Raw genomic sequence first — 25,703 nt, forward strand, 5'->3', positions numbered from 1 at the left:
GCATGCCTTTGGCATACCGGGGGTTATTCCCCCAACACAACCCGGCGTCGGAGGTCATCTTGACCCTCCCTAGAGAGTTGTGAAGGGTGCTTATGCCAATCTCAACGAACTACGGACTAAGCCCCTGCCCATATTGGATAATGTGGTTGCGCGAATAAAAGTTGGGCTGGTGTACACATATACGCAGTGCCCCTTTTGAAACCATTTCTTTTTCCCACAACACCTTGGCGTTCCACAAACAGCCATACACCACTTTCCCAAACATCCTTATCAAGATCCTTTGTTTTTCTTAAACCATACACTTGGGTTAGCTCACCCAAGGTTTTTATAAACATTTACAACAAGGTAAACCTTGAGGGGTTCCCAACCTATAATTTCACGAGAAGGAACTACTATAGTACCATGGCCGAGATGAAGGTCATCATACCATGAGAGCATAAGTGAGTGGCATAAAGGGGGTCCTACTTGCTTAAGGTAAGCATGTAAGATGATAACAAAGGGTGGATCAAACTTTCAGATTTGGGGTGCTACTATACAACTTGGGTGGTGTAGGTGTATTACCCATCCATTATTCAAGGGGGGGGGGGTACACGGCATAATTCTCTCAATTTGAGAAATATACCAAGCATCATGACTTTGATACCTCTATACTCAACAAAGTAGGCGTGTGGTGTAAAACTCTAATTTGGAAAAGTACATGCTCGGTTTGAGCACTCATGAAGACCCAAAGGAGTAGCACGGCAGTGACACCATGCATCTCTCCCACGTGTTAACCAAGATGAAAAACCACTACAAGTAACTACTCCAATTACAACCATACATAGACCAACATAGAGAGATCATCACATAAAGAGATAAGATGCTTAGGGATATCAACAAATGACATCCAACACCACATCATTCAGAGTTCAAAGATGGCTTGCCTTGGTTGGCTTGTCCCTGGTCCTCCTCAAATCCTTCTCCAAAGTCCTCCCCTTCAACTTCTCCCTCGTTCGTATCTAGCGTCGCCAAAGTAAACGATACATACAATCAACATAAACTCAAGAACCAAGAGTAACAAATAAAAGGGAAAGTATGCAGGGGAGTGGTTTGGCAGAAACAGAACATGATTTGGCCATTTTGATAAACAATGCATCAAGGTTTAATTAAAAACATCAAATTCTAATCCTATCATTGCATGTGGCACACATACAATCATAACCAGAGACTAAACATTACTAACAGAGGCTTCTGGTATTTTTCCTAGATGCACAGTAACAATATAAGATTAATCCAGTTGGAAACATTCAAAAATATTAATTTTTCAATTTTAGGAATTAGGAATACTAACCAGAATACAGTGATCATGTTTAATACTAAATCGCACAAAAATCCTAAAAATACAAGGCCAGTGGCATCTGAAAGGTAATTTCATACTGGTTCTAATGCAATTGGAATCATGTCAATCAGAGTTACCAAACTAATTTTTATTAGCAAAACAGTATACTGGCAGATTTTCATTTTTAATTTATGTTTATTCAAATTTTCAAATAAAAGGAAAGGGCGGGAACGCCCTGGGCCGTGCGGTGCGGTGCAGATGGGCCGGCCCAGTGGGGCATCTCCGGTGGCCGGTGAAAAAGAAAAAAAAGAAAAAGGCCGGGGCCCGTGGTGGGCCAGGCAGGCCGACGTGGCCATGCACGCCGACGTGGCCGTGCATGCGCCATGCGCCCGCCCGATCTGGATCCGACGGTCCAGATCTGGCGCGAGCTCGACGGCCGCGGCGTTCGCCGACGCGGAGGAAGAAAGGGGGCGGCCAGGGGCTTACCGGCGGCTGGCGGTGGCATGGATCGGTGCAGGCGGGTCGGTGGCGTAGGCGTGCGTGGCGTGCGTGTACTGGCGGCGTCCAGGGGCTGCTGCTCCTCCTCGCTCGGCGTCGTCTGCGTCACGGACGGCGTCGGAGCGTCGAGAGCGGCGGCGTCCTGCGGTGTTCCTGGGAAGAAGAAGAGAGGGACAGGGTCAGGAGATGCAGGAGGTGACGTGGGTGAAGGTGATCAGAGGAGGGGAGTGGCGTTGGCGCCGTGGTGGCGACCTCCTGCGCGTCACCCACGCGGTGACCGCGGTGAGCGTCTCGGCGTGGCGACGGCAACGGCTCGGCTGCCGCTCGAGCAGCCAGAGAGGGAGTGGAGCAGCCTTGCGGCGTAGTGGGTGTGGGAGCTGAAGGGGGAGGCGTGCCTCTGGTGGGTTTATATAGGCGGAGGGAGGCGAGGCAGTGGCGTGGGCGGTGGCGATGGCCAACGAGCGCGCGAGGGCAGGCGTCACGCGTAGGGCCCGCGGTGACGTTGCCCTGGTGGCGTCAGTGGGGGAGGGAGTCGAGGCGACGCGCTGCAGACGAGGCGTGATGGCGCGTCGAGCGAGGCTCTGTGCCATCATGTCGCTTGACCAGGCACGCGGGCTAGGGTTTTTGGGCGTGTGAGGGGAGAGGTGGAGGGGTTAGGGTTGGGCCAGGGCAAGGGAGAGGGACGGTGGGGTTGTCCACGGCCCAAACCAGGGGAGAAAAAGAGAGAGGGGAAAGAAAAGAGAAGAGAGGGGGAAGTCTCCCCTCTTCTTACCTCTCGGCCAAACTCCAAGAGAGAAAAAGAGAGAAGAGAAAAATAAAGGGGCAGGGGTGAAAAGAGAGAAGAGAGCCATGCCAATGCATGTGCTAGGTTTTGGTACCAAGTGCATAAGCACAAGTGTTGGAAGAAAAAATAAAAGGACAATCAAGGGTGTGGGTGATGTAACCCTAGGTGATGAGTTGGCATCATTCAAATAAGAGAGGGAAACATTACTTCTATAAATGTTGAAAGACTACCCTCTCAACCAGGCCATCTGAAAGGGGCAAATCAATCCTGGTCGCACGTTTGTGAAACCCACCTCCCACTTTCTTCCTCAGCCGTCCGATGTGGTAAATTTTTTCTCACCAGTTGCTTCTCTGGATGAGTCTATGACGCCTGGGGCCAGCTACGTGCGGGGGCCAACGGTTAGAGACAGCCACGTACACTCGTTCGGGTCACCTTCCGTCTCCATCCGCGGGACAGTGAAAACCTAGATCGAGGCATCCAAAGCCGCGACCCAATCCCCGCCCCTCCTCTCGTCTCACCTCCTCCCCAATCAGCGGAGGCCAGCGGCGCGCCGCCTCTCCCCCGAATCCGCGGCGCCGGAGAAGGAGCAGCCAGCCCGAGCAGCTTGGGCGGCCCATTCAGGTGGCGACATCGGTGGCGGCGGGCGGAGGTGAGGCGGGCGAGGCCGGAGACAGGCTGGCGCGGGGCGGATCCTCGGCAGCGGCGAACGGAGGCGTCGGGCGCGGCCGGAGACGGTCCGGCGCGTGACGGAACCGCGGCGGCTTCGACTGGAGGCGCCGGGCCTCGGCCGCGGCGCGGAGGCCGGGACTGAGATCCAGGCTCGCGCGCGTCCTGCTCGTCGACAAGGTGGACTACCTCCAGTGGATCGGCACCGCCGCGGCCTTCTTCTTCGTCACCATCCTCGTCGTCGCCTTCCTCCCCGGATCGCTCGTCCTCGACATCCCCGCCATGCCGCTCCCCTCCAGGCGCGCCAGCGCTGGCGCGGGCAGGACCCACCCCTTGCCGCCTCCCGGGCTGGACAGCGGCGAGGGCCTCGCGTTCGAGCCGACCAGGCTGCGGGAGAGGTGGGCGAGGGAGCGGAGGGAGGAGGCCGAGAGCCTGGCGGACCTCGGGATGCCCGTGAAGAGGGCCGGGGCACGGAAGCCGCGCCTCGCGTTGGTGAGTTGTTGTTGAGCTCGTGGGTGGCGTGGTGATTGGGGGCTAGCTCCGTTTTCTCGCGATTTTTTTGGTTTTAATAATATTTTGATGTATCTCCTGATGACGCGATTACTGATCAGCATGGTTGTTTCTCTAAATCTATTTAACGTATTTACCATTGGCTGGGGTTTTGCAAATTCGGGGCAATCGCCTGCCGCTGCGGTCATATGAAAATGCAGCCAATGTGTTGGCCTCAGCTGATTTCCTGGGAATCATGTGTGGAGTAAGTAATTGTCAAATTAGTTTTTCAAAATTCTACTGTGTGCTCCTATGTTAGTTTGCATTGACTTCTGGCACATCTTGTAGGCGAGTTCAGGAGCTTTTATCATTTTAAGCCGCAAATACTTGTTTTTGTCGCCTGCATCGTTTCAGCCCATGATGAAACTATGATGGTTTCGGTTACATTTTCTATTGGTGAGAAGTGTGCAAGGCGGTCACTTGTTGTGTATAAGTAGAATGGAGTAATTGGTGTGGGAGTTGACGTGGTCACGTGGCACTGGAGCCGTATACGTTTTTGTGCCAAATTCGTGTAAGATAGCGTATTTATCTTTTGAATGTTAGATTCTGTAGGTCACTATCCACATTTGTCAACACGCATAAAAGAAGGTCTACCGGTCAAGCAAAACCATTTACTGTTGTCTCGTAGTTGCTTCTGATAAGCTTGCCCTTCAGCTTCTAACCTAGAAGCAAAGTAAACCTGCTAAAACATAACTGTTATTTTTTTTGGTTGAATTATGTTTTTTATAAGCCCGCGAAGAATAAAATGATCTGTTAGAAGCTTCAGATTGATGCCAAATAAATGGGTAAACCTGTATTTTATCGTGCGTTAGCTGACAACATTGTGCATTCACATGACTCCTGCTTCAAACATTAGCTGACAGCTTTTTTGATTGCTATGTTTGTAATCATACACTTTACCATTCCTTATTTATTCCACCTGTGAATATGTGTGCTGGTAGGGTTGGTAGAAATATGAGCACTGATTTTGTGCATCAGGAGTTTGAGTACCAGGTTGCTTACAGAAAGTTCTGCTTTTGGCAAAAGTAGAGTGTTCTATACACAGATCTACGAGCCCCTGTACATGGGACAGGCTCCCCTACCTGTACCGTATAAGCGCTACTTATGTCGCACAAATGGGCTGGTTAGGTCACATACTCGCTGTTAGGCGGGTGATCAAACGGATACCGATTACCAAATTTTTAGAACCTTGCAGAGATAAGAGCTGAATAGTTTATGGATTAGGAATGCAGTATCCTATGAGATTTTCGTTGTATATTAGAAATTTGATTCAGTATCCAAAATGGTTTTCAGGTGGATAATTGTCACTTTATTTTTGTTGCTTGATATGCCTGTGTCTTTGCAGACCTATTGGTGCAATGGTCTAAAATGACATACCAATAATACCATATCCCATAGATGCATATATCAAGTATAGAGCTATTCACGGTCTGCATTCTGGATCCTACTTTCATTACTAAAAGTGAGGCATGTGCTGATGCTACTTCTGGCATATGGATCACATAACTCATATGGGTTTGTTTGAATAAGTGAGATGGATATTCTGAATATTTGAATTTCAGCATTTTTACGGCATGGACCTTTCTTGGTGGACATATTTAACTGTTGTTAATGAGCTGTAGAAACCAGGTCTTCATTTTGAGTAATTGAGTTGCTGTGCGTGCTCTTAAATAGTGTTTTTTTTTTCTTTCACATATGCTCCTTATCTTTTGTATGAATTCTTAAGCAAGCATTTCCAGAAGGACTATGAAGGTGGAGTATGTGCTGAGAACTCGGGTAAGAGGAAACAAAGCTGCCACCCTGCCTGCTCTGTAGAGGTACTGTTCTTGGATTGCTGTATCTGAAAAATCTTTTCACTACATAGGGTCACAAATGGGAGGTTATGGTTCATTCTTGTACCCCCAGCGTTCTCTGTCTGTTATATCTCAATCTAGAAGTCCTGCAGTTCCTCCAAACCATGGCAATGCCTCTAGATCACCTTATGTTCCAGTGGAGGTATACTTCTGCAGATTTCACCTTTATATGTTGACTTAATAGGATCCATGCTGTACTGCCTATATACTAGCACCGTATGAAATTTTATTATGTACTTCCAGAGTGCACAGAAGAGTCATTTTGTCAAGACTGAATTAGATAGCAGGGGAAAAGATGATTATTGTCGAAGAACATCGAATGGGATCAATGGTAATCCTCATCAACAGATTTTGAACAGAGCAGTCAATGGTCCTGAGCAAAAGGCACCTAAAATACGTATCAAGGTGAACAGCAGTAGAAGTTTGGCAAGAAATACTGCTGCTGTCTACAGTGGTCTGGGCCTCGACATTTCTCCTTCATCCTCTATGGATGACAGCCTTGGTGGGAGCGCTGGAGATCCTGAGCCCAAAAATTTACCAGATGCATCTCCGCATACCATTTTACAGGTTACATTTTGCTCCATTAATAAATTTAATCTTGGTGAAAAAATAGTAGATGATTGATTTAAAAGAGTTATCCACTGTGTTGTTTGAACAGATAATGACCTGCCATCCTATTCCTGGAGGACTCTTGCTTTCACCACTTGCAGATAATATTATGGCGCTGAGAAAAAAGACAGCATCTGTAACAAAGGAACATGAAGCACCTGAATTTGATTATGACAAAGCAGAACTGAACAGAGACTGGTGTCCCACGACCTCTGCTGCAGGAGATAACAAAAATAAGGTGTCAAATAAAAATAAGTATGTTGAAAAGAAAGATCACCTCCCAAGTATCAAGAATTCACAATGCAGACATAATGATTCAACAATTGTGAATAAGGGGACTATGCCTCAGTTACTGGATATGTCAGATGATGCAGGTTCAGTCCTCTTACCTAGAAGCATGAAGACAGAACAACATTCAGTTGAGGAATCAGAAAAATTGGTGGCTGATATTCCGAATCACCTGAAGGAAACAAAGAATGGTCCACTGAAAGCACGAGGTAGGGACGCGAGTTCTTTCAGAGATATTGAGTCAATATTAGATGTTAAAGCTGTTTCAGCAAATGATGATAATCATAAAAAGAGTCAAGGTTGTGTCTGCTTTCTTATGTTACTATTGTGAAAATGTAGGCATGAGTTTGCCATACTTGATAAGGAAGAGAATATATGAAGCTAGGCCAAAGTTAGGGTGAACACTTCTATTTCTCTTATTGAACTTTCTTGGCTTATTTGGTTCTTCCCGATGTGTCGCCTAGGTTGAAAAAATTCCTTATCGTGCACTCATTCTTATGTCTTAGGACCGACACTGCTGCTAGCTCATGTGGAACGGGCAACAAACCAAACCAGAAGTTGGTCTGATGTATCTGCAAATGCTGTATGTGTATAAGGTAGAACCTACTTACTTTGTGTATACACTTTTATGATCTTTGATACTGCTATCTTGAAATAGTTCTGTTTCTATGTCGTTCCTTTTTTTCACGGGACTCTTTTGCTTCCGAGTACCAGTACACTATAATGGTTCTTTGTTCTTTTCTCTGTTTACCAGGTCATGTTCTGTACAGCCATATCTTCATGACGGGCTCGGCTGCAGGGGCTAGGTGAGAGCTCATCAGTATATGTTAGTAATGCTCACTACCTCGGCGTCCACTGGTACTTGGTGCGACTTCCATACATCATCAAGCTAGCGAGATGGGCTCACCGCCTTGACAGCATCAAGCTAATGTGATGCCCTTATTATTTGCCTATATGCTTCCGCTGGATGTGTCTTCTATGCTGCGGCATTGACCTGCTGTGGTAGCTACGTAGATAGGGCTATGTAAAAGTTATTTTGTGTAAGTGCAGTACATCCTCTGGCTGATTGGGAGGCTTGTAAGACAATCCTTCATCCAGACCCTATGTTGAGAATACGGGCTTAGCTTTATATGCTCTTTAACTACTCCTATGCATGACACGAACTGTTGCCCAGGAAGAATTTTTGTTGATACACTTTCCGTCTGTTTCTCCTTCGCAGTCGTGATATTGCTTATTTTGTCTTCTGTGGTAATTGTGATAAATCATGCTGTCTTGGCCTTACATTTTGGACAGCAGTGGCTGCTGCTCCAATTTGTTGTTAGAACTTAATTAGCACCTCTAGGGTGCACAATTAAGGGGAATATATAGTAGTTTTCAGTGTCCTGAAGAGGTATGAGATACACTTCCGTGGTTTTTTCGCCATCGAAACTATAACCCGTAAGGTAAAGTGATTATCATATGCATGTCATCCCAGTAACCACTCAAGCTCATTAATCCACACCATGCATATAATATTGTAAGAGATCTTTCATGGCCTTCACAACATTTTGGTGCCCTGTGAGTGTGAGTCTCACTGTACGTTACATTCCAATTATGTGTTGGTTGGTCAGTTGAACCGATCCGGTGTAACTACTACCAGTTCAAAATTGCTCTGGCAGGGGCAGGGCATGCGGCGGCGGGCCGAGCGCGAGGTGCGACAGGAGTTCCTGTTGTGGCTGCCTGCCGCGGCAGACAAACTGCCGGAATTCCTGCCGTGGCAGTCTGCCGCGGCAGAGAAAACGCCGAATTCTCTGCCGTGGTAGAGGACCCGGCTGGGCGAGGCGGTGTCGAGGCGGGGGCGCTCGAGGCCGGGGCGGGCGCACTTGGGCTGGCGCTAGGGTGCGCGGGGCCGGTGCAAGAGCTCGCGTTGGTGGCACGGGCGGCGTGCCGAAGAGGTCGTCGAGTCCGCGCGGCGCAGGAGGCGCAAGCGCGGATGACGAAGCTGCATGCTGAACAGGAAAAACCTTCTCATCGAAGACAGCATGTCGCGAGACGAGTATTCTTCCAGTGACAGGGTTAAAGCAGCGGTAACTCTGATGGTTAGAGGGATACCCAAGAAAGACACATGCCATGGAACGAGCACTAAGCTTATGTGGAGCGGTGGACGCGATTTTAGGATAACAAAGACAACCGAAGACACGAAGATCAATGTATGAGGGAGGACGACTGTGGAGGCATGTGTACGGAACCTGGGACTTTATGGTTGTACTAGGACAACGATTAAGCAGGTATGTGGCAGTAGCCAGAGCGTCGGCCCAGAGAGGAGCTGGAATGTGAGCCTGGAACATAATGGTGTGCATAGTATCATTAATGGTACGAATGGCACGCTCGGCTTTACCGTTCTGCTGGGAAGTGCATGGGCATAATAGTCGCAGGGCGGTGCCGTGGGTGGTGAGGAGATTATCAACAGTCTTGTTAAGGAACTCGGAACCGTTATCTATCTAGAGGGAGTGAATAGTGACACCAAACTGCGTGCGCGTAAGCGAATTTTTTTTCCGAGAGTACGTGGGCAACTTATTAGTTGGGCAACTTGTTAAAGCGGCGTCTTTCTAGAAATTATTTCAAACTTATTAAAACGCCGTGCATAGGTACACTTAAACATTGCGATGAGAGACAAATGTGCAAGTAATGAAATAAGAAATCGCAGCCACTTTCCGATGATGGCAACTGCATTGCCCAAAGGAAAGTGGAAGAGACACCGAGAGCATTACCCAAATGAGAGTACAAGGGCCGTCGAGGGCGTTTCCTCCAACGAAACACGCTGAATACTACTATAGCTCACCATGGGACGGCCATCGAAAGAGCTACACGCTCCCAAGCCTCCAGTACCAACGGTTACGATGAGCAACGCGGTAACACGCCCCGTCGGATACTATTGTACTCGATGCAAGAGCTCTGCTCCAACCCTTGGTACAAAAAAATAAGCCAAACCCTATGGTTAGCCTCCGCCATTTGCGCGATAGCGCAACGGGTATTATTTGAAAGTTATTAAAACGCCGTGCATAGGTACACTTAAACATTGCGATGAAAGACAAATGTGCAAGTGATGAAATAAGAAATCGCAGCCACTTAACCATAATATTCCCGTGATAGCAAGTGGATTACGCAAAGGAAAGTGGAAGAGATATCGAGAGCATTACCCACATGAAAGTACAAGGGTCGTCGAGCAATGCGATAACACGCACGTCGGATACTATTGTACTCGATGGAAGATCTCTGCTCCAACCTTCGGTACTAAAATAAGCGAAACCCTATGGTTAGCCTCCGTCATTGCGCGATAGCGCAACGGGTCATCTAGTAGTAATAAGGGTTGGTGTCAACACCAAAAGGGCAAAACCCTTCTGATTGTAAAATGGGTTACTAAAATATTAACCAAGGTAACTCCCTAATTTAATAATCCTAATGAAAATTTCAAGACCAGAACACACATGAACTCAATCAAAAACTCAAGCAGACATAAAATGAAAAGTTTTTGTTGGTTCAAAATTTTCAGACAGGAGGAAAAATGCAAGTTCTGAAAAATGGGGTGTTACAATTCCTCAATGCAATATCTCCGAATGTAATCGATCCAGCTAGTCTTCCAAGGTTACAGAAGGATGTGGTGCAATGTCTTGTTAGTTTTGAGTTGGTGTTTCCACCATCTTTGTTCAATATTATGACGCATCTCCTGGTTCACCTTGTTGAAGAGATTGCCATCCTCGGTCCTGTATTTCTACACAATATGTTCCCCTTCGAGAGGTTCATGGGGGTCTTATAGAAATATGTTCATAAATATGCTAGGCAAGAAGGAAGCATCTCCAAGGGCTATGGAACAGAAGAGGTCATTGAGTTCTGTGTTGACTTTATTCCTGACCTTAAGTCGATTGGTGTTCCTGAATCGCGGCATGAGGGGAGACTAAGTGGAAAAGGCACGCTAGAAAGGAAATCAATGATATGTAGAGACGGAATTTCTTTCACTCAAGCACACTACACTGTTCTACAAAGTTCCACCTTGGTGGCCCCGTATATCACTGAACAGAAGAATATTGTGCGCTCCCAACACCCGCGGTAGTCAGAAGACTAGATTACTCATAAACATATGTAGACATTCAACGGTTGGCTCAGAACACATCTCATTAATAACAACGATACTGGAGATCAGTTTTACTTGTTGGCCGGGTCACCCTCTTCGACTGTATTGACTTTCCAGGGGTACGAGATAAATGGAAATACCTTCTACACGATGGCCCAACATAAAAAGAGCACCAACAAAAATAGTGGTGTCCGCATTGATGCAACAAACACTAACAGTGGGGAAAAGGACACATATTATGATTACATAGAGGAGATATGGGAACTTGACTATGGACCTTCTTTTAAGATCCCTTTGTTTCGGTGCAAATGAGTCAAGCTGGATGGAAAAGGGGTAAAGGTAGACCAGCTGTACGGAATGACAACAGTGGATCTCAACAATCTTGGTTACAGAGACGAACCTTTCGTCCTAGCCAATGATGTGGTTCAGGTTTTCTATGTGAAGGACATGTCCTCCAGACCGAAGAAAACAAAACATAAGGAAACAAGCTCATCCGATGAGCCAAAGCGTAACATAGTTTTTTCAGGGAAAAGAACCATCGTGGGAGTCGAGGACAAGACAGACATGTCAAAAGATTATAATAAGTTTGCTGAAATTCCGCCCTTCACAGTGAACATTGATCCAACCATCGCGTTAAATGTTGAAGATGCTCCATGATTACGGTCGAAGCGATTATAATGTATTATTATCCTGTACCTTGAGCTCATATTGTGAAGCATTTGTTGTGATGTATTGGTAACATAGGTCGTTTGACCTAAATGCCATGAAACCTCGAACACGATAGCCCATATTGTGAAGGATTTTTTGTGATGTATGCAATTATCCAAGTTTATTATTTTTCCAGATACACAGGTTGGGAAACTTTAATTTGGTGGTTGCTTCACGAAACACCCCCTTTCAGCACCTCGAAAATGGGAAATGGATTTTTTGTGCGATGAGAAGGAAAACTTCCTGGTCGTTGCCTCTCCTCTCTCTGCTTGCGGGAAGAGTTCTCGGGCGGAGCTTCCGAAGATGTCTAAGGCGGCCGGCCATCTAAGACATCTTCGAGAAGCTTCACCGGAGAGGCTCTTTCCTTCTTGGTCGTTGCCTCTCCTCTCTCTGCTTTTGGGCTGCTCTCTCTACTCTCCCGGAGGGGCTATATATAGCAGTGTGCCTTCAGATAATCCCCCCCAGATGAGGCCACCCCAGATAAGACAAATACCAGATAAGCCTCCCCCAGATTTAGCACCGGTTCCAGCCAGGAACCAGGATAAAAGGGTTATATAAACTAATCCACCATCTTTAGCACTGGTTCCAGCCAGGAACCGGGATAATAGGGGTATATAAACTAATCCACCAGATTTAGCACCGGTTCCATCTAGGAACCGGGATAAAAGAGGCATATAAACTAATCCACCAGATTTAGCACTGGTTCTGATGACCCACAAGTATAGGGGGTGTATCATAGTATCTTCGATAAGTAAGAATGTCGATCCCAACGAGGAGCAGAAGGTGTTGACAAGCAGTTTCGATGAAGGATTCACTGTAAATGCTCACAGACAAGTATTCAGGGGGTTTTGATGTAACAGATGAATTAAGTACGAGTAAGTAAAGTGCGAGAATAATAATTGCAGCGAGTGGCCCAATCCTTTTTAGCACAAAGGACAAGCCGGTTTGTTTACTTATAATGACCAAACGTTCTCGAGGACACACGGGATTTTAGTCTAGTGCTTTCGCTACATACGGCTAATTAATCTTCATTGTTTTGATAAGTGTTGTGTGGGTGAACCTATGCTAATGTACCACCCTTCCTAGGACTAATAGATACTTGTGATTATACCCCTTGCAAGCATCCGCAACTACAATAAAGTAATTAAGATAAATCTAACCACAGCCTTAAACTCTGAGATCCTGCTATCCCTCCTGCATTGATATACCAACGGGGGTTTAGGTTTCTGTCACTCCGGCAACCCCGCAATTGGCAAAAGAGTACAAGATGCATTCCCCTAGGCCCATAAAGGTGAAGTGTCGTGTAGTCGACGTTCACACGACACCACTAGAAGAATAACACCAGAACTTAAATATCATAACATTGAATATTACTCAACCATACTTCACTACTAACATTTAGACTTCACCCATGTCCTCAAGAACTAAACGAACTACTCACGAGACATCATATGGAACATGATCAGAGGTGATATGATGGTGAATAACAATCTGAACATAAACCTTGGTTCAATGGTTTCACTCAATAGCATCAATAACAAGTAGAAATCAACACCGGGAGAGTTTCCCCTATCAAACAATCAAGATCAAACCCAAATTGTTACAGCGGTGACGATGTGCAGCGGTGGAGACGGCGGTGATGATGATGATGATGATGATGATGATGATGGTGATGGAGATGATGTCCAGCTCGATGGCGGTGATGATGGCGTCGATTTCCCCCTCCGGGAGGGAATTTCCCCGGTGGATCTCAGCCTGCCGGAGAGCTCTTTTCTCTCTGGTGTTCTTGATACGCGTACAGCACGCGTCCGTTGGGAACCCCAAGAGGGAGGTGTGATGCATACAGCTGCAAGTTTTCCCTCAGTATGAAACCAAGGTTTATCGAACCAGTAGGAGCCAAGAAGCACGTTGAAGGTTGATGGCGGCGAGATGTAGTGCGGCGCAACACCAGGGATTCCGGCGCCAACGTGGAACCTGCACAACACAAACCAAGTACTTTGCCCCAACGAAACAGCGAGGTTGTCAATCTCACCGGCTTGCTGTAACAAAGGATTAGATGTATAGTGTGGATGATGATTGTTTGCGAAAAAATGAGAACAAGATTGCAAGAGATTGTATTTCAGTATAGAGAATTGGACCGGGGTCCATAGTTCACTAGAGGTATCTCTCCCATAAGATAAACAGCATGTTGGGTGAACAAATTACAGTTGGGCAATTGACAAATAAAGAGGGCATGACCATGCACATACATATTATGATGAGTATAGTGAGATTTAATATGGCATTACGACAAAGTTCATAGACCGCTATCCAGCATGCATCTATGCCTAAAAAGTCCACCTTCAGGTTATCATCCGAACCCCCTCCAGTATTAAGTTGCTAACAACAGACAATTGCATTAAGTATTGCGCGTAATGTAATCAGTAACTACATCCTCGAACATAGCACCAATGTTTTATCCCTAGTGGCAACAGCACATCCATAATCTTAGAGATTTCTGTCACTTCCCCAGATTCACGAAGACATGAACCCACTATCGAGCATAAATACTCCCTCTTGGAGTTACAAGCATCTACTTGGCCAGAGCATCTACTAGTAACGGAGAGCATGCAAGATCATAAACAACACATAGATATAAATTGATAATCAACATAACATAGTATTCTCTATTCATCGGATCCCAACAAACGCAACATATAGAATTACAGATAGATGATCTTGATCATGTTCGGCAGCTCACAAGACCCGACAATTAAGCACAATGGGGAGAAGACAACCATCTAGCTACTGCTATGGACCCATAGTCCAGGGGTAGACTACTCACACATCACTCTGGAGGCGACCATGGCGGCGTAGAGTCCTCCGGGAGATGATTCCTCTCTCCGGCAGGGTGCCGGAGGCGATCTCCTGAATCCCCCGAGATGGGATTGGCGGCGGCGGCATCTCTGGAAGGTTTTCCGTATCGTGGCTCTCGGTACTGGGGGTTTCGCGACAAAGGCTATTTGTAGGCGGAAGGGCAGGTCAGGGGGCCACACGAGGGGCCCACACTACAGGTCGGCGCGGCCAAGACCTGGGCCGCACCGCCCTAGGGTGTGGCCACCTCGTGGCCCCACTTCGTCTCCTCTTCGGTCTTCTGGAATATTCGTTGCAAAATAGGACCCTGGGCGTTGATTTCGTCCAATTCCGAGAATATTTCCTTACTAGGATTTCTGAAACCAAAAACAGCAGAAAACAGCAACTGGCACTTCGGCATCTTATTAATAGGTTAGTTCCAGAAAATGCACGAATATGACATAAAGTGTGCATAAAACATGTAGATATCATCAATAATGTGGCATGGAACATAAGAAATTATCGATACGTCGGAGACGTATCAGCATTCCCAAGCTTAGTTCCTGCCCGTCCCGAGCAGGTAAACGATAAACAAAGATAATTTCTGGAGTGACATGCCATCATAACCTTGATCATACTATTTGTAAAGCATATGTAGTGAATGCAGCAATCAAAACAATGTAAATGACATGAGTAAACAAGTGAATCATATAGCAAAGACTTTTCATGAATAGTACTTCAAGACAAGCATCAATAAGTCTTGCATAAGAGTTGACTCATAAAGCAATAATTCATAGTAAAAGCATTGAAGCAACACAAAGGAAGATTAAGTTTCAGCGGTTGCTTTCAACTTATAACATGTATATCTCATGGATATTGTCAACATAGAGTAATATAATAAGTGCAATATGCAAATATGTAGGAATCAATGCACAGTTCACACAAGTGTTTGCTTCTTGAGGTGGAGAGAAATAGGTGAACTGACTCAACAATAAAAGTAAAAGAAAGGTCCTTCAAAGAGGAAAGCATCGATTGCTATATTTGTGCTAGAGCTTTGATTTTGAAAACAAGAAACAATTTTGTCAACGGTAGTAATAAAGCATATGTATCATGTAAATTATATCTTACAAGTTGCAAGCCTCATGCATAGTATACTAATAGTGCCCGCACCTTGTCCTAATTAGCTTGGACTACCGGGATCATCGCAATGCACATGTTTTAACCAAGTGTCACAAAGGGGTACCTCTATGCCGCCTGTACAAAGGTCTAAGGAGAAAGCTCGCATCGGATTTCTTGCTATTGATTATTCTCAACTTAGACATCCATACCGGGACAACATAGACAACAGATAATGGACTCCTCTTTAATGCATAAGCATGTAGCAACAATTAATATTCTCATTTGAGATTGAGGATATATGTCCAAAACTGAAACTTCCACCATGGATCATGGCTTTAGTTAGCGGCCCAATGTTCTTCTCTAACAATATGCATGCTCTAACCATAAGGTGGTAGATCGCTCTTACTTCAGACAAGACGAACATGCATAGCAACTCACATGAAATTCAACAAAGAGTAGTTGATGGCGTCCCCAGTGAACATGGTTATCGCACAACGAGCAACTTAATAAGAGATAAAGTGCATAAGTACATATTCAATACCACAATAGTTTTTAAGCTATTTGTCCCATGAGCTATATATTGCAAAGGTGAAGAATGGAAATTTAAAGGTAGCACTCAAGCAATTTACTTTGGAATGGCGGAGAAATACCATGTAGTAGGTAGGTATGGTGGACACAAATGGCATAGTGGTTGGCTCAAGTATTTGGATGCATGAGAGGTATTCCCTCTCGATACAAGGTTTAGGCTAGCAAGGTTATTTGAAACAAACACAAGGATGAACCGGTGCAGCAAAACTCACATAAAAGACACATTGTAAACATTATAAGACTCTACACCGTTCTCCTTGTTGTTCAAACTCAATACTAGAAATTATCTAGACCTTAGAGAGACCAAATATGCAAACCAAATTTTAGCATGCTCTATGTATTTCTTCATTAATGGGTGCAAAGCATATGATGCAAGAGCTTAAACATGAGCACAACAATTGCCAAGTATCACATTATCCAAGTGTTGCGGTCAGAAACCCACCGGCGAGTAGCGACGGGCAACACAGTAGAGCCGGGAACAACTTAGGGCTGCGGCTGGCCCTGGTCCCTCCGAGCGACGGCCCGCAAAGCCTCTGGTACGCACGTCCGATGCTGGTGCAAGGGCGTGCCACCTGACCTATACCTGGTCAGGAAGGTGATGGAGATGCCTCGCTTAGTTTCCTGCATGGCATACACGTAAACATTAAATACGAGCCTCGATCGGCTCTCAGGTTATCCTGTGAATCGGCTCAAGGAGCCGATCCACCCATGATTCGTACGGGGTGCACGAATATATGGTGGTCCTGCTTGATCAAGATAAAGCTAATGAGATCTACGACGATTTAGGGTTTTCACCGCATAATCGGATCATCCTACTCACGATTGGGCCTCGCGGTCACGTACGGTGATCGTAAGCCGGTCCTAGACAAGGCCTAAAAACCAACACGAGGTTGATCCTCGGAACATCCTGTCTAGGGCTAGCAAACGACACCCTACGCGTCGCTGGATCCTCCAACCCTTTGTAAGGCCTAACTATTGCAGATATTAAACTAATCCTTGAAGAACAAGGAGCAACCGTAACGGATCGGATCTACTAAATAATGATCAAGCGGGGTGCCGCCCCTACACCTAAGATAGGTGTAAGGGCGGCTAGATGTATAAGGGTTGCACTACGACAGCATAAGTGTAACGGCCCAGGGTAGTACCCCTAATAGATTTGCTTGTTCTCTTTCTTTTATGCATCATCATGGCATCATGCATGCATCACATCCATGTTTTAACAAAATAAAATTATTTTTATTAAACCCTATTTTGTTGTTCAAACTCCTCCCCTCTTTTATTTCAAATTATACCCATCCTTTCTCTGTTTAATTTCACAACTAAAATCTATTTACAAATGGTTTTGAAAACAAACAAACAAAAACAAAACATTTTTATAATAAAAATAAAAAGGGAGCAGACCTCCCAACCGGCCAGGCCTGGGAAGGCCCAGCCGGCAGCCCTCTCCCTCTCTTCCCCGGTGGCCCATCTCTCTCTTTGGCCTCCCTCCTTTCCTCTCTCCTGCGGCCTGGCCCAGCCCGCCTGGACCGAAACGGTACGCCACCGTCCCTGCTGTCGTCTTCCCTTTCCAGGTCACGAGAGCACGAGAACGGCGTGAGGCCGTGGTCCTCCATCGCCAACCACCGCGCCCACCTTCACCTGCTCCTCCCTCCCCTCTTAAATCCCATCCGCACAGAAGCAAACCCTAGCCTTCCCCTCTTCCTCCCCTCGGCGCCGCCAACCCTCTTCTCCTTTTCTCTTTCTCTGTGAGCACCACCGTGAGCTCCTCCACGGTGTTTCGTCGTCTCCAGCCTCCCCGCACCAAGCCAACGCTACCGTTCGACGCGCCTCGTCTCCAGGATCCTCCTCACGCAAGGAATCGAAGCGGGGTGACTTCAATCGCGCGGGAGCTCGCCGTTTCTGTCTCCAAGTCCGGCGAGAAACCGTCGATTTCCGGCCGCCGTGGTCCTCCTACGTCACCGGCGACCACACCACAGACTTCCTGGTAACATGGCGCATCTCCTGGACACCTTCTGCCCCTTCTTTGCTTCCGGTTTCTTCTCCTCACCGTGATGCCCGACGCCTCCCTTGCAGCCGCTCGCCTCCGGCAGCCTTCCGGCGAGTCCCCGACTACGCCACCACCTCCGCTTGGTCCGCGCCGACGAGGCGACCCCGACGCCCCACCGCGCGCATCCGGGGGCCCTCCGCAACGCCGGCGCGCATCCTCGCCACCCCGCGGTGACCGCCTCTGTCTGGAACGAGCGCGGCATCGAACACCTTCCGTGCGCCCGCACGCTTCGCCAGCGTGGCCTCCACGTCGTCCCCCCGGTCCCACCTGTCAGCCAGATCGGCTAGATCTCCCCTGGGTGAGAAACCCTCCTCGTATCCGGATCTGTTCCTTTGCGTAAAACCCCCGCAGCTTTTTCCTTATCAACCCGCGGTCCTCCTCTGCAGGAGATATTGCGAGCAGCCCCCTGCATCCCTGGAGATCCAACCCGGGCCCCCTTCTGCCCAGTCAGCGCCGCGTCAGCACCCTGGCCCATCTGTCAGCCCCTGTGGCTAGCTTCCCCTGCGGTATAAAACCGTTTTCCTTTTCCTGTTTTTTTTCTGAAAATTGCAGAAAACGCTTATATCTTGTGAAAATCATATCTTTAAATCTACAACTCGAAATTAAAAGTGTTGTATATGAAAATTGGTCAGAAAAATGTGCTTAACATGATTATGCCATCCATACCTGCTGTTGCATAATGCATCATACAATCTCGTGATAGTTTGCATTAACACCTAATATGGAACATATGGAATAAGTGGGATATTACATATATGTTGTCCCGGTTCCATTTAACTTTGTTGTAGCTCACCCTTGCCATGTTACTGCCATTCTAACAACCATTAACTTTGCCGGTAAATATGCAATTACAATCTAAACTGTTTGTCCGGGGTTCCGACTCCAATTAATATGGATAAGCTGCATTGCATCATAATTGCCATGTCATGCATATCATCTTGAGCATGCTGGTTCTTTTATCTGTAGTAGTAAGATTGCATACGTTGTGTGTTCCAGCATTTGCTTCTTCCCGGATAGGATCCCGAAGTGTTGATGTGAGATACGACGAGTTCTCCGACAAGTTCTTCTGCAGCTTTTCACAGGCGAGCCCACCCCTTCACCTATTTTACTTTTACATGCTCTTTTGATCTATTGCTATCCTTATGTTGCGATTCTCTTGTGTCACGTGTCCTATCCACCTGTTACCTATATGTCCGAGATACACCTCCTCGCCCTACCTATTGTTTGTTGTTTGCCAGCCTTGCGAGTCGTAGGTGTGTTTAGGCTCTGTTGTTTATCTCGATCTGTTATCGGGATATGTTGGGTTGTTGGGAGGTTTTTACATGCTATATCATTTGTTGGAGATAATCACACTTTACTTAATTGTTAACAACTAAAATTGTAAGCAGAGGCATCTGTGAGCCCCTTTGCGAAAGCATCGGAACTTTGACTCGCTAATGTCCCCTAGGACCCGAGTTCTTGTTATCTGTTCCGAGATTGAGCGCTCTACCCGTACGTGGGGGAATGGGACCCCCATCACCCACTACCTTTCCTCGAGTCTGTTTATTGGGAGCCACAATCTTGGTTTTATTTGCTCATATGCACGATGCACGATTTACTTCTGTTGCCTTCGGGTGTTTATATTATGTTCTGTACTCATATCGTGGAACGATTAGCGACAGCAGGTTGTTCACACTTAGCTTAGCCGTTGACACAAACCTCTGGGTCCGTATCGGAGTACGGCCGAACTTCGTCACGGGTAGCTTAGCGGGGTGGCTCCCCTTAAACTTTCTCTTGCATTGGGAACGGTCTTGATGTGAGACTCCACCTGTAGTAAGTGGGTTCGAGCATGCGTATGGTTACATTTGGGCAACCCCTGCAGGGTGTACATCTTATCGATAAGCCGTGTCCGCGGTTATGGACGACTTGGAATTGTATGGCTTGATCATAGAACAACTTACACCTTTATGTTGTTGATAATAATCTGCTAATAACTTGATTAGTAATATAGCATTACTACAACCGATACCTAATAAAACTTGTCCACCGTTGAGTGCCTCTTACATTGCCTCTTCGCAATTGTTGAAGGGGATACGTGTAATCGGCTGGGTTATGTTTGTGTAGTATTTATCTGTTACCTTGTGCGCTCTCTTATCTTCTCTGAGTAGACGGATGTTGTAACGAGTCTCTATTGGATAGTAGCTTTGCTGCCGCTAAACTCCACATATAGCCGGGTGAAGTTTATACCGCCCACCAGCGAGCATAGCTGGTCTTGTCTCGCAAGTACGTGCCAATGGTACTTACCCTCGCCTTCCTTTCTTTTTGTCTCTTCCCCCTTTTGTCGGCAACCGATGGCCCGACTTTGACAGGTACGAGATGATGACGTTAGCAAGGTTACCCTTCCGGCTTGGCCTGGGCAGGGTTATGGACGCCACTGGTTACCTTCAGGACTCTTAGTCCAATTTGTATCTTGTCCGTACTCGGACGCATTCGATCTTCTGTATGATTCGGATCTTTGTATTGTATATTTGTATCTTGACTCGTTGGAGTCGTTGTTGTAATATATGTATCTTGTGGGCTCTATTGTACTCCTGTTGTAATGTTACTGCTCGTGTTAATTCCTCTGGCATCACGTGTGTGATTCTTCGCGCACGTCGTGTCGGAGGGCGTCTCTGAATCGATATCATGCGGATTTTGGCGGGATCGCTGGAATCCTCATGGTACCGGTTCCGGGGCGTCACAAGTTGGTATCAGAGCTCAGGTTGACGGTACCCCACTAGTCCAGCCTGTAGGATAACCTTGCCAACGGACGTTGTCGAGTGTCAAAACCTATTTTCTGAAACTTCGTTGGATAGTTCTGATTAGCTCTGATTTTTCTCCTTACCTAAATTCTTTCTCCTCTTATCTATGCGAGTTTTAAGTCTTCTCTCTTATCCGAGTTCTCTGAGTCTTAGGTTCCGACGTGGGTTGGACGATCTTTGCCCTCACCTATTAGGTTCGTTCTTCGGAGGATCTCGACAGCAGCGCATCATCAACAACGGAACAACGACTTCTTGTTAGTGGTGTCGCCGATCTACGCGGAGCAAGAACTCTTGTTAGTGGTGTCGAGGAGATCTACACGTCGCCTGAAGATCTGATAGTTCACCTCTCTCCCCCGTACCTTGAGGTGGGATCTCGGGGCGCGATCCCTTGTTAGTGGTGTCGATTGTAACGGCCCAGGGTAGTACCCCTAATAGATTTGCTTGTTCTCTTTCTTTTATGCATCATCATGGCATCATGCATGCATCACATCCATGTTTTAACAAAATAAAATTATTTTTATTAAACCCTATTTTGTTGTTCAAACTCCTCCCCTCTTTTATTTCAAATTATACCCATCCTTTCTCTGTTTAATTTCACAACTAAAATCTATTTACAAATGGTTTTGAAAACAAACAAACAAAAACAAAACAGTTTTATAATAAAAATAAAAAGGGAGCAGACCTCCCAACCGGCCAGGCCTGGGAAGGCCCAGCCGGCAGCCCTCTCCCTCTCTTCCCCGGTGGCCCATCTCTCTCTTTGGCCTCCCTCCTTTCCTCTCTCCTGCGGCCTGGCCCAGCCCGCCTGGACCGAAACGGTACGCCACCGTCCCTGCTGTCGTCTTCCCTTTCCAGGTCACGAGAGCACGAGAACGGCGTGAGGCCGTGGTCCTCCATCGCCAACCACCGCGCCCACCTTCACCTGCTCCTCCCTCCCCTCTTAAATCCCATCCGCACAGAAGCAAACCCTAGCCTTCCCCTCTTCCTCCCCTCGGCGCCGCCAACCCTCTTCTCCTTTTCTCTTTCTCTGTGAGCACCACCGTGAGCTCCTCCACGGTGTTTCGTCGTCTCCAGCCTCCCCGCACCAAGCCAACGCTACCGTTCGACGCGCCTCGTCTCCAGGATCCTCCTCACGCAAGGAATCGAAGCGGGGTGACTTCAATCGCGCGGGAGCTCGCCGTTTCTGTCTCCAAGTCCGGCGAGAAACCGTCGATTTCCGGCCGCCGTGGTCCTCCTACGTCACCGGCGACCACACCACAGACTTCCTGGTAACATGGCGCATCTCCTGGACACCTTCTGCCCCTTCTTTGCTTCCGGTTTCTTCTCCTCACCGTGATGCCCGACGCCTCCCTTGCAGCCGCTCGCCTCCGGCAGCCTTCCGGCGAGTCCCCGACTACGCCACCACCTCCGCTTGGTCCGCGCCGACGAGGCGACCCCGACGCCCCACCGCGCGCATCCGGGGGCCCTCCGCAACGCCGGCGCGCATCCTCGCCACCCCGCGGTGACCGCCTCTGTCTGGAACGCGCGCGGCATCGAACACCTTCCGTGCGCCCGCACGCTTCGCCAGCGTGGCCTCCACGTCGTCCCCCCGGTCCCACCTGTCAGCCAGATCGGCTAGATCTCCCCTGGGTGAGAAACCCTCCTCAGATCTGGATCTGTTCCTTTTGCAGAAAACCCCTGCAGCTTTTTCCTTATCAACCCGCGGTCCTCCTCTGCAGGAGATATTGCGAGCAGCCCCCTGCATCCCTGGAGATCCAACCCGGGCCCCCTTCTGCCCAGTCAGCGCCGCGTCAGCACCCTGGCCCATCTGTCAGCCCCTGTGGCTAGCTTCCCCTGCGGTATAAAACCGTTTTCCTTTTCCTGTTTTTTTCTGAAAATTGCAGAAAACGCTTATATCTTGTGAAAATCATATCTTTAAATCTACAACTCGAAATTAAAAGTGTTGTATATGAAAATTGGTCAGAAAAATGTGCTTAACATGATTATGCCATCCATACCTGCTGTTGCATAATGCATCATACAATCTCGTGATAGTTTGCATTAACACCTAATATGGAACATATGGAATAAGTGGGATATTACATATATGTTGTCCCGGTTCCATTTAACTTTGTTGTAGCTCACCCTTGCCATGTTACTGCCATTCTAACAACCATTAACTTTGCCGGTAAATATGCAATTACAATCTAAACTGTTTGTCCGGGGTTCCGACTCCAATTAATATGGATAAGCTGCATTGCATCATAATTGCCATGTCATGCATATCATCTTGAGCATGCTGGTTCTTTTATCTGTAGTAGTAAGATTACATACGTTGTGTGTTCCAGCATTTGCTTCTTCCCGGATAGGATCCCGAAGTGTTGATGTGAGATACGACGAGTTCTCCGACAAGTTCTTCTGCAGCTTTTCACAGGCGATCCCACCCCTTCACCTATTTTACTTTTACATGCTCTTTTGATCTATTGCTATCCTTATGTTGCGATTCTCTTGTGTCACGTGTCCTATCCACCTGTTACCTATATGTCCGAGATACACCTCCTCGCCCTACCTATTGTTTGTTGTTTGCCAGCCTTGCGAGTCGTAGGCGTGTTTAGGCTCTGTTGTTTATCTCGATCTGTTATCGGGATATGTTGGGTTGTTGGGAGGTTTTTACATGCTATATCATTTGTTGGAGATAATCACACTTTACTTAATTGTTAACAACTAAAATTGTAAGCAGAGGCATCTGTGAGCCCCTTTGCGAAAGCATCGGAACTTTGACTCGCTAATGTCCCCTAGGACCCGAGTTCTTGTTATCTGTTCCGAGATTGAGCGCTCTACCCGTACGTGGGGGAATGGGACCCCCATCACCCACTACCTTTCCTCGAGTCTGTTTATTGGGAGCCACAACCTTGGTTTTATTTGCTCATATGCACGATGCACGATTTACTTCTGTTGCCTTCGGGTGTTTATATTCTGTTCTGTACTCATATCGTGGAACGATTAGCGACAGCAGGTTGTTCACACTTAGCTTAGCCGTTGACACAAACCTCTGGGTCCGTATCGGAGTACGGCCGAACTTCGTCACGGGTAGCTTAGCGGGGTGGCTCCCCTTAAACTTTCTCTTGCATTGGGAACGGTCTTGATGTGAGACTCCACCTGTAGTAAGTGGGTTCGAGCATGCGTATGGTTACATTTGGGCAACCCCTGCAGGGTGTACATCTTATCGATAAGCCGTGTCCGCGGTTATGGACGACTTGGAATTGTATGGCTTGATCATAGAACAACTTACACCTTTATGTTGTTGATAATAATCTGCTAATAACTTGATTAGTAATATAGCATTACTACAACCGATACCTAATAAAACTTGTCCACCGTTGAGTGCCTCTTACATTGCCTCTTCGCAATTGTTGAAGGGGATACGTGTAATCGGCTGGGTTATGTTTGTGTAGTATTTATCTGTTACCTTGTGCGCTCTCTTATCTTCTCTGAGTAGACGGATGTTGTAACGAGTCTCTATTGGATAGTAGCTTTGCTGCCGCTAAACTCCACATATAGCCGGGTGAAGTTTATACCGCCCACCAGCGAGCATAGCTGGTCTTGTCTCGCAAGTACGTGCCAATGGTACTTACCCTCGCCTTCCTTTCTTTTTGTCTCTTCCCCCTTTTGTCGGCAACCGATGGCCCGACTTTGACAGGTACGAGATGATGACGTTAGCAAGGTTACCCTTCCGGCTTGGCCTGGGCAGGGTTATGGACGCCACTGGTTACCTTCAGGACTCTTAGTCCAATTTGTATCTTGTCCGTACTCGGACGCATTCGATCTTCTGTATGATTCGGATCTTTGTATTGTATATTTGTATCTTGACTCGTTGGAGTCGTTGTTGTAATATATGTATCTTGTGGGCTCTATTGTACTCCTGTTGTAATGTTACTGCTCGTGTTAATTCCTCTGGCATCACGTGTGTGATTCTTCGCGCACGTCGTGTCGGAGGGCGTCTCTGAATCGATATCATGCGGATTTTGGCGGGATCGCTGGAATCCTCATGGTACCGGTTCCGGGGCGTCACAATAAGATCCAAAGAACAATGCTAACCCTAACACATCTAAGATAACTACGTTGCTCGCCATCAAAAAGGCTCCAGTACGAGCAACGCATGAACAACGAAATAAGCTTATGCTGCCTAGATCACAAGATGCGATCTAGGCAGCATGATGCTTACCGGAAGGAACCCTCGAGACGAAGGAGTTGGCGATGCGCCGAGATTGATTTGTGGTGAACGTTGGTTGTTGTTTATTCCATAAACCCTAGGTACATATTTATAGTCCAGGGGACTTTCTAATTTAGGCGTGCACCTAACCGTGCACGGGTAAAACTCTATCTTTTAATCTAATGATGCGATCTACTATAATATAGATACATGGGCAAACTAGCCCAAACTTTGCATAACAGGCCGATTCACGTTTTTCTTCCATGTATATTCTTCAAATCCATCTTGATTGCGTCCCACCTCTGACTCGGTCAAATTCTGGTGATAACACATGCCCCCCTGGTTTTGGAATTGATAATTCCAAAATCACTCTGCTTTTTCTTCGTCGGGTCATGTCGTAGTAGAGCAGAACCGTCGCAGTATTCTTCATCATAATGCCTTGTCCTCTCAACTTCTCTGAAAAATTTGATAGCTTCGGCACCACTTCCTTGGAAACTGCAATGGCATTAAATCTCCATCAGGCTCCTCCTTATTTAACTGTGCCGACTGACTCGCTTTTTCATCCCCCTCCTCCATTCTAGCTATCGGCACCGAAAAGCCCTCTTTCCCTGTAGCAATGTCTTCTTCTTCCTCCGTCTCCTCTGGCCTCTCTTTCCAATCTTCTTCCCCGAGCGAGCCGATGTCGGAGCCCGAGTGGGACTTTGACTTCATGTCAGATGGCGACATGCCCCTGACTGATGGGGAGGGTGACCTCCACTTCCTCA

The 25,703-nt window shown here is 47.2% G+C and overlaps 1 protein-coding gene and 1 long non-coding RNA gene across 5 annotated transcripts; both read left to right on the forward strand.

Annotated features, from left to right (window-relative positions):
- Nucleotides 1–3,075: 3,075 nt before the first annotated feature.
- On the forward strand, nt 3,076–7,764 carry LOC127342209 (cysteine-tryptophan domain-containing zinc finger protein 5-like). 4 transcript variants are annotated; one of them, XM_051368158.2, is made up of 9 exons: nt 3,076–3,758; nt 3,977–4,020; nt 5,542–5,591; nt 5,680–5,810; nt 5,912–6,235; nt 6,327–6,774; nt 6,905–6,956; nt 7,072–7,161; nt 7,320–7,764. In XM_051368158.2, exons 1-8 carry the CDS (start codon nt 3,549–3,551, stop codon nt 7,130–7,132), a joined length of 1,320 nt encoding a protein of 439 aa, XP_051224118.1. In that variant the 5' UTR covers nt 3,076–3,548; the 3' UTR covers nt 7,133–7,161; nt 7,320–7,764. The 4 variants fall into 4 exon arrangements, with proteins under 4 accessions (XP_051224118.1, XP_051224119.1, XP_051224117.1 ...); XM_051368157.2 differs by having other exon boundaries at nt 3,077–3,758; nt 6,905–6,962; XM_051368159.2 differs by lacking the exon at nt 6,905–6,956.
- A 9,582-nt stretch (nt 7,765–17,346) lies between these two features.
- LOC139838469 (uncharacterized) lies at nt 17,347–24,645 on the forward strand. The gene is made up of 9 exons (XR_011755292.1): nt 17,347–17,907; nt 17,997–18,268; nt 18,357–18,476; nt 18,967–19,052; nt 20,319–22,015; nt 22,105–22,376; nt 22,466–22,585; nt 23,075–23,160; nt 24,427–24,645. It is a non-coding gene; the product is annotated as an uncharacterized lncRNA (long non-coding RNA).
- The last annotated feature ends 1,058 nt before the right edge of the window (nt 24,646–25,703 follow it).

This window comes from Lolium perenne, chromosome 3, assembly GCF_019359855.2.
Source record: "Lolium perenne isolate Kyuss_39 chromosome 3, Kyuss_2.0, whole genome shotgun sequence".
Taxonomy (NCBI): domain Eukaryota; kingdom Viridiplantae; phylum Streptophyta; class Magnoliopsida; order Poales; family Poaceae; genus Lolium; species Lolium perenne.

Excerpts from the sequence above, each read along its gene's own strand:
- LOC127342209 (XM_051368157.2), top strand. The coding sequence starts at position 3,549 with ATGCCGCTCCCCTCCAGGCGCGCCAGCGCTGGCGCGGGCAGGACCCAC. Across the intron at positions 5,592-5,679 it reads AGTATGTGCTGAGAACTCGG|GGTCACAAATGGGAGGTTAT; the intron begins GTAAGAGGAAAC and ends TTCACTACATAG. Across the intron at positions 5,811-5,911 it reads CACCTTATGTTCCAGTGGAG|AGTGCACAGAAGAGTCATTT; the intron begins GTATACTTCTGC and ends ATGTACTTCCAG.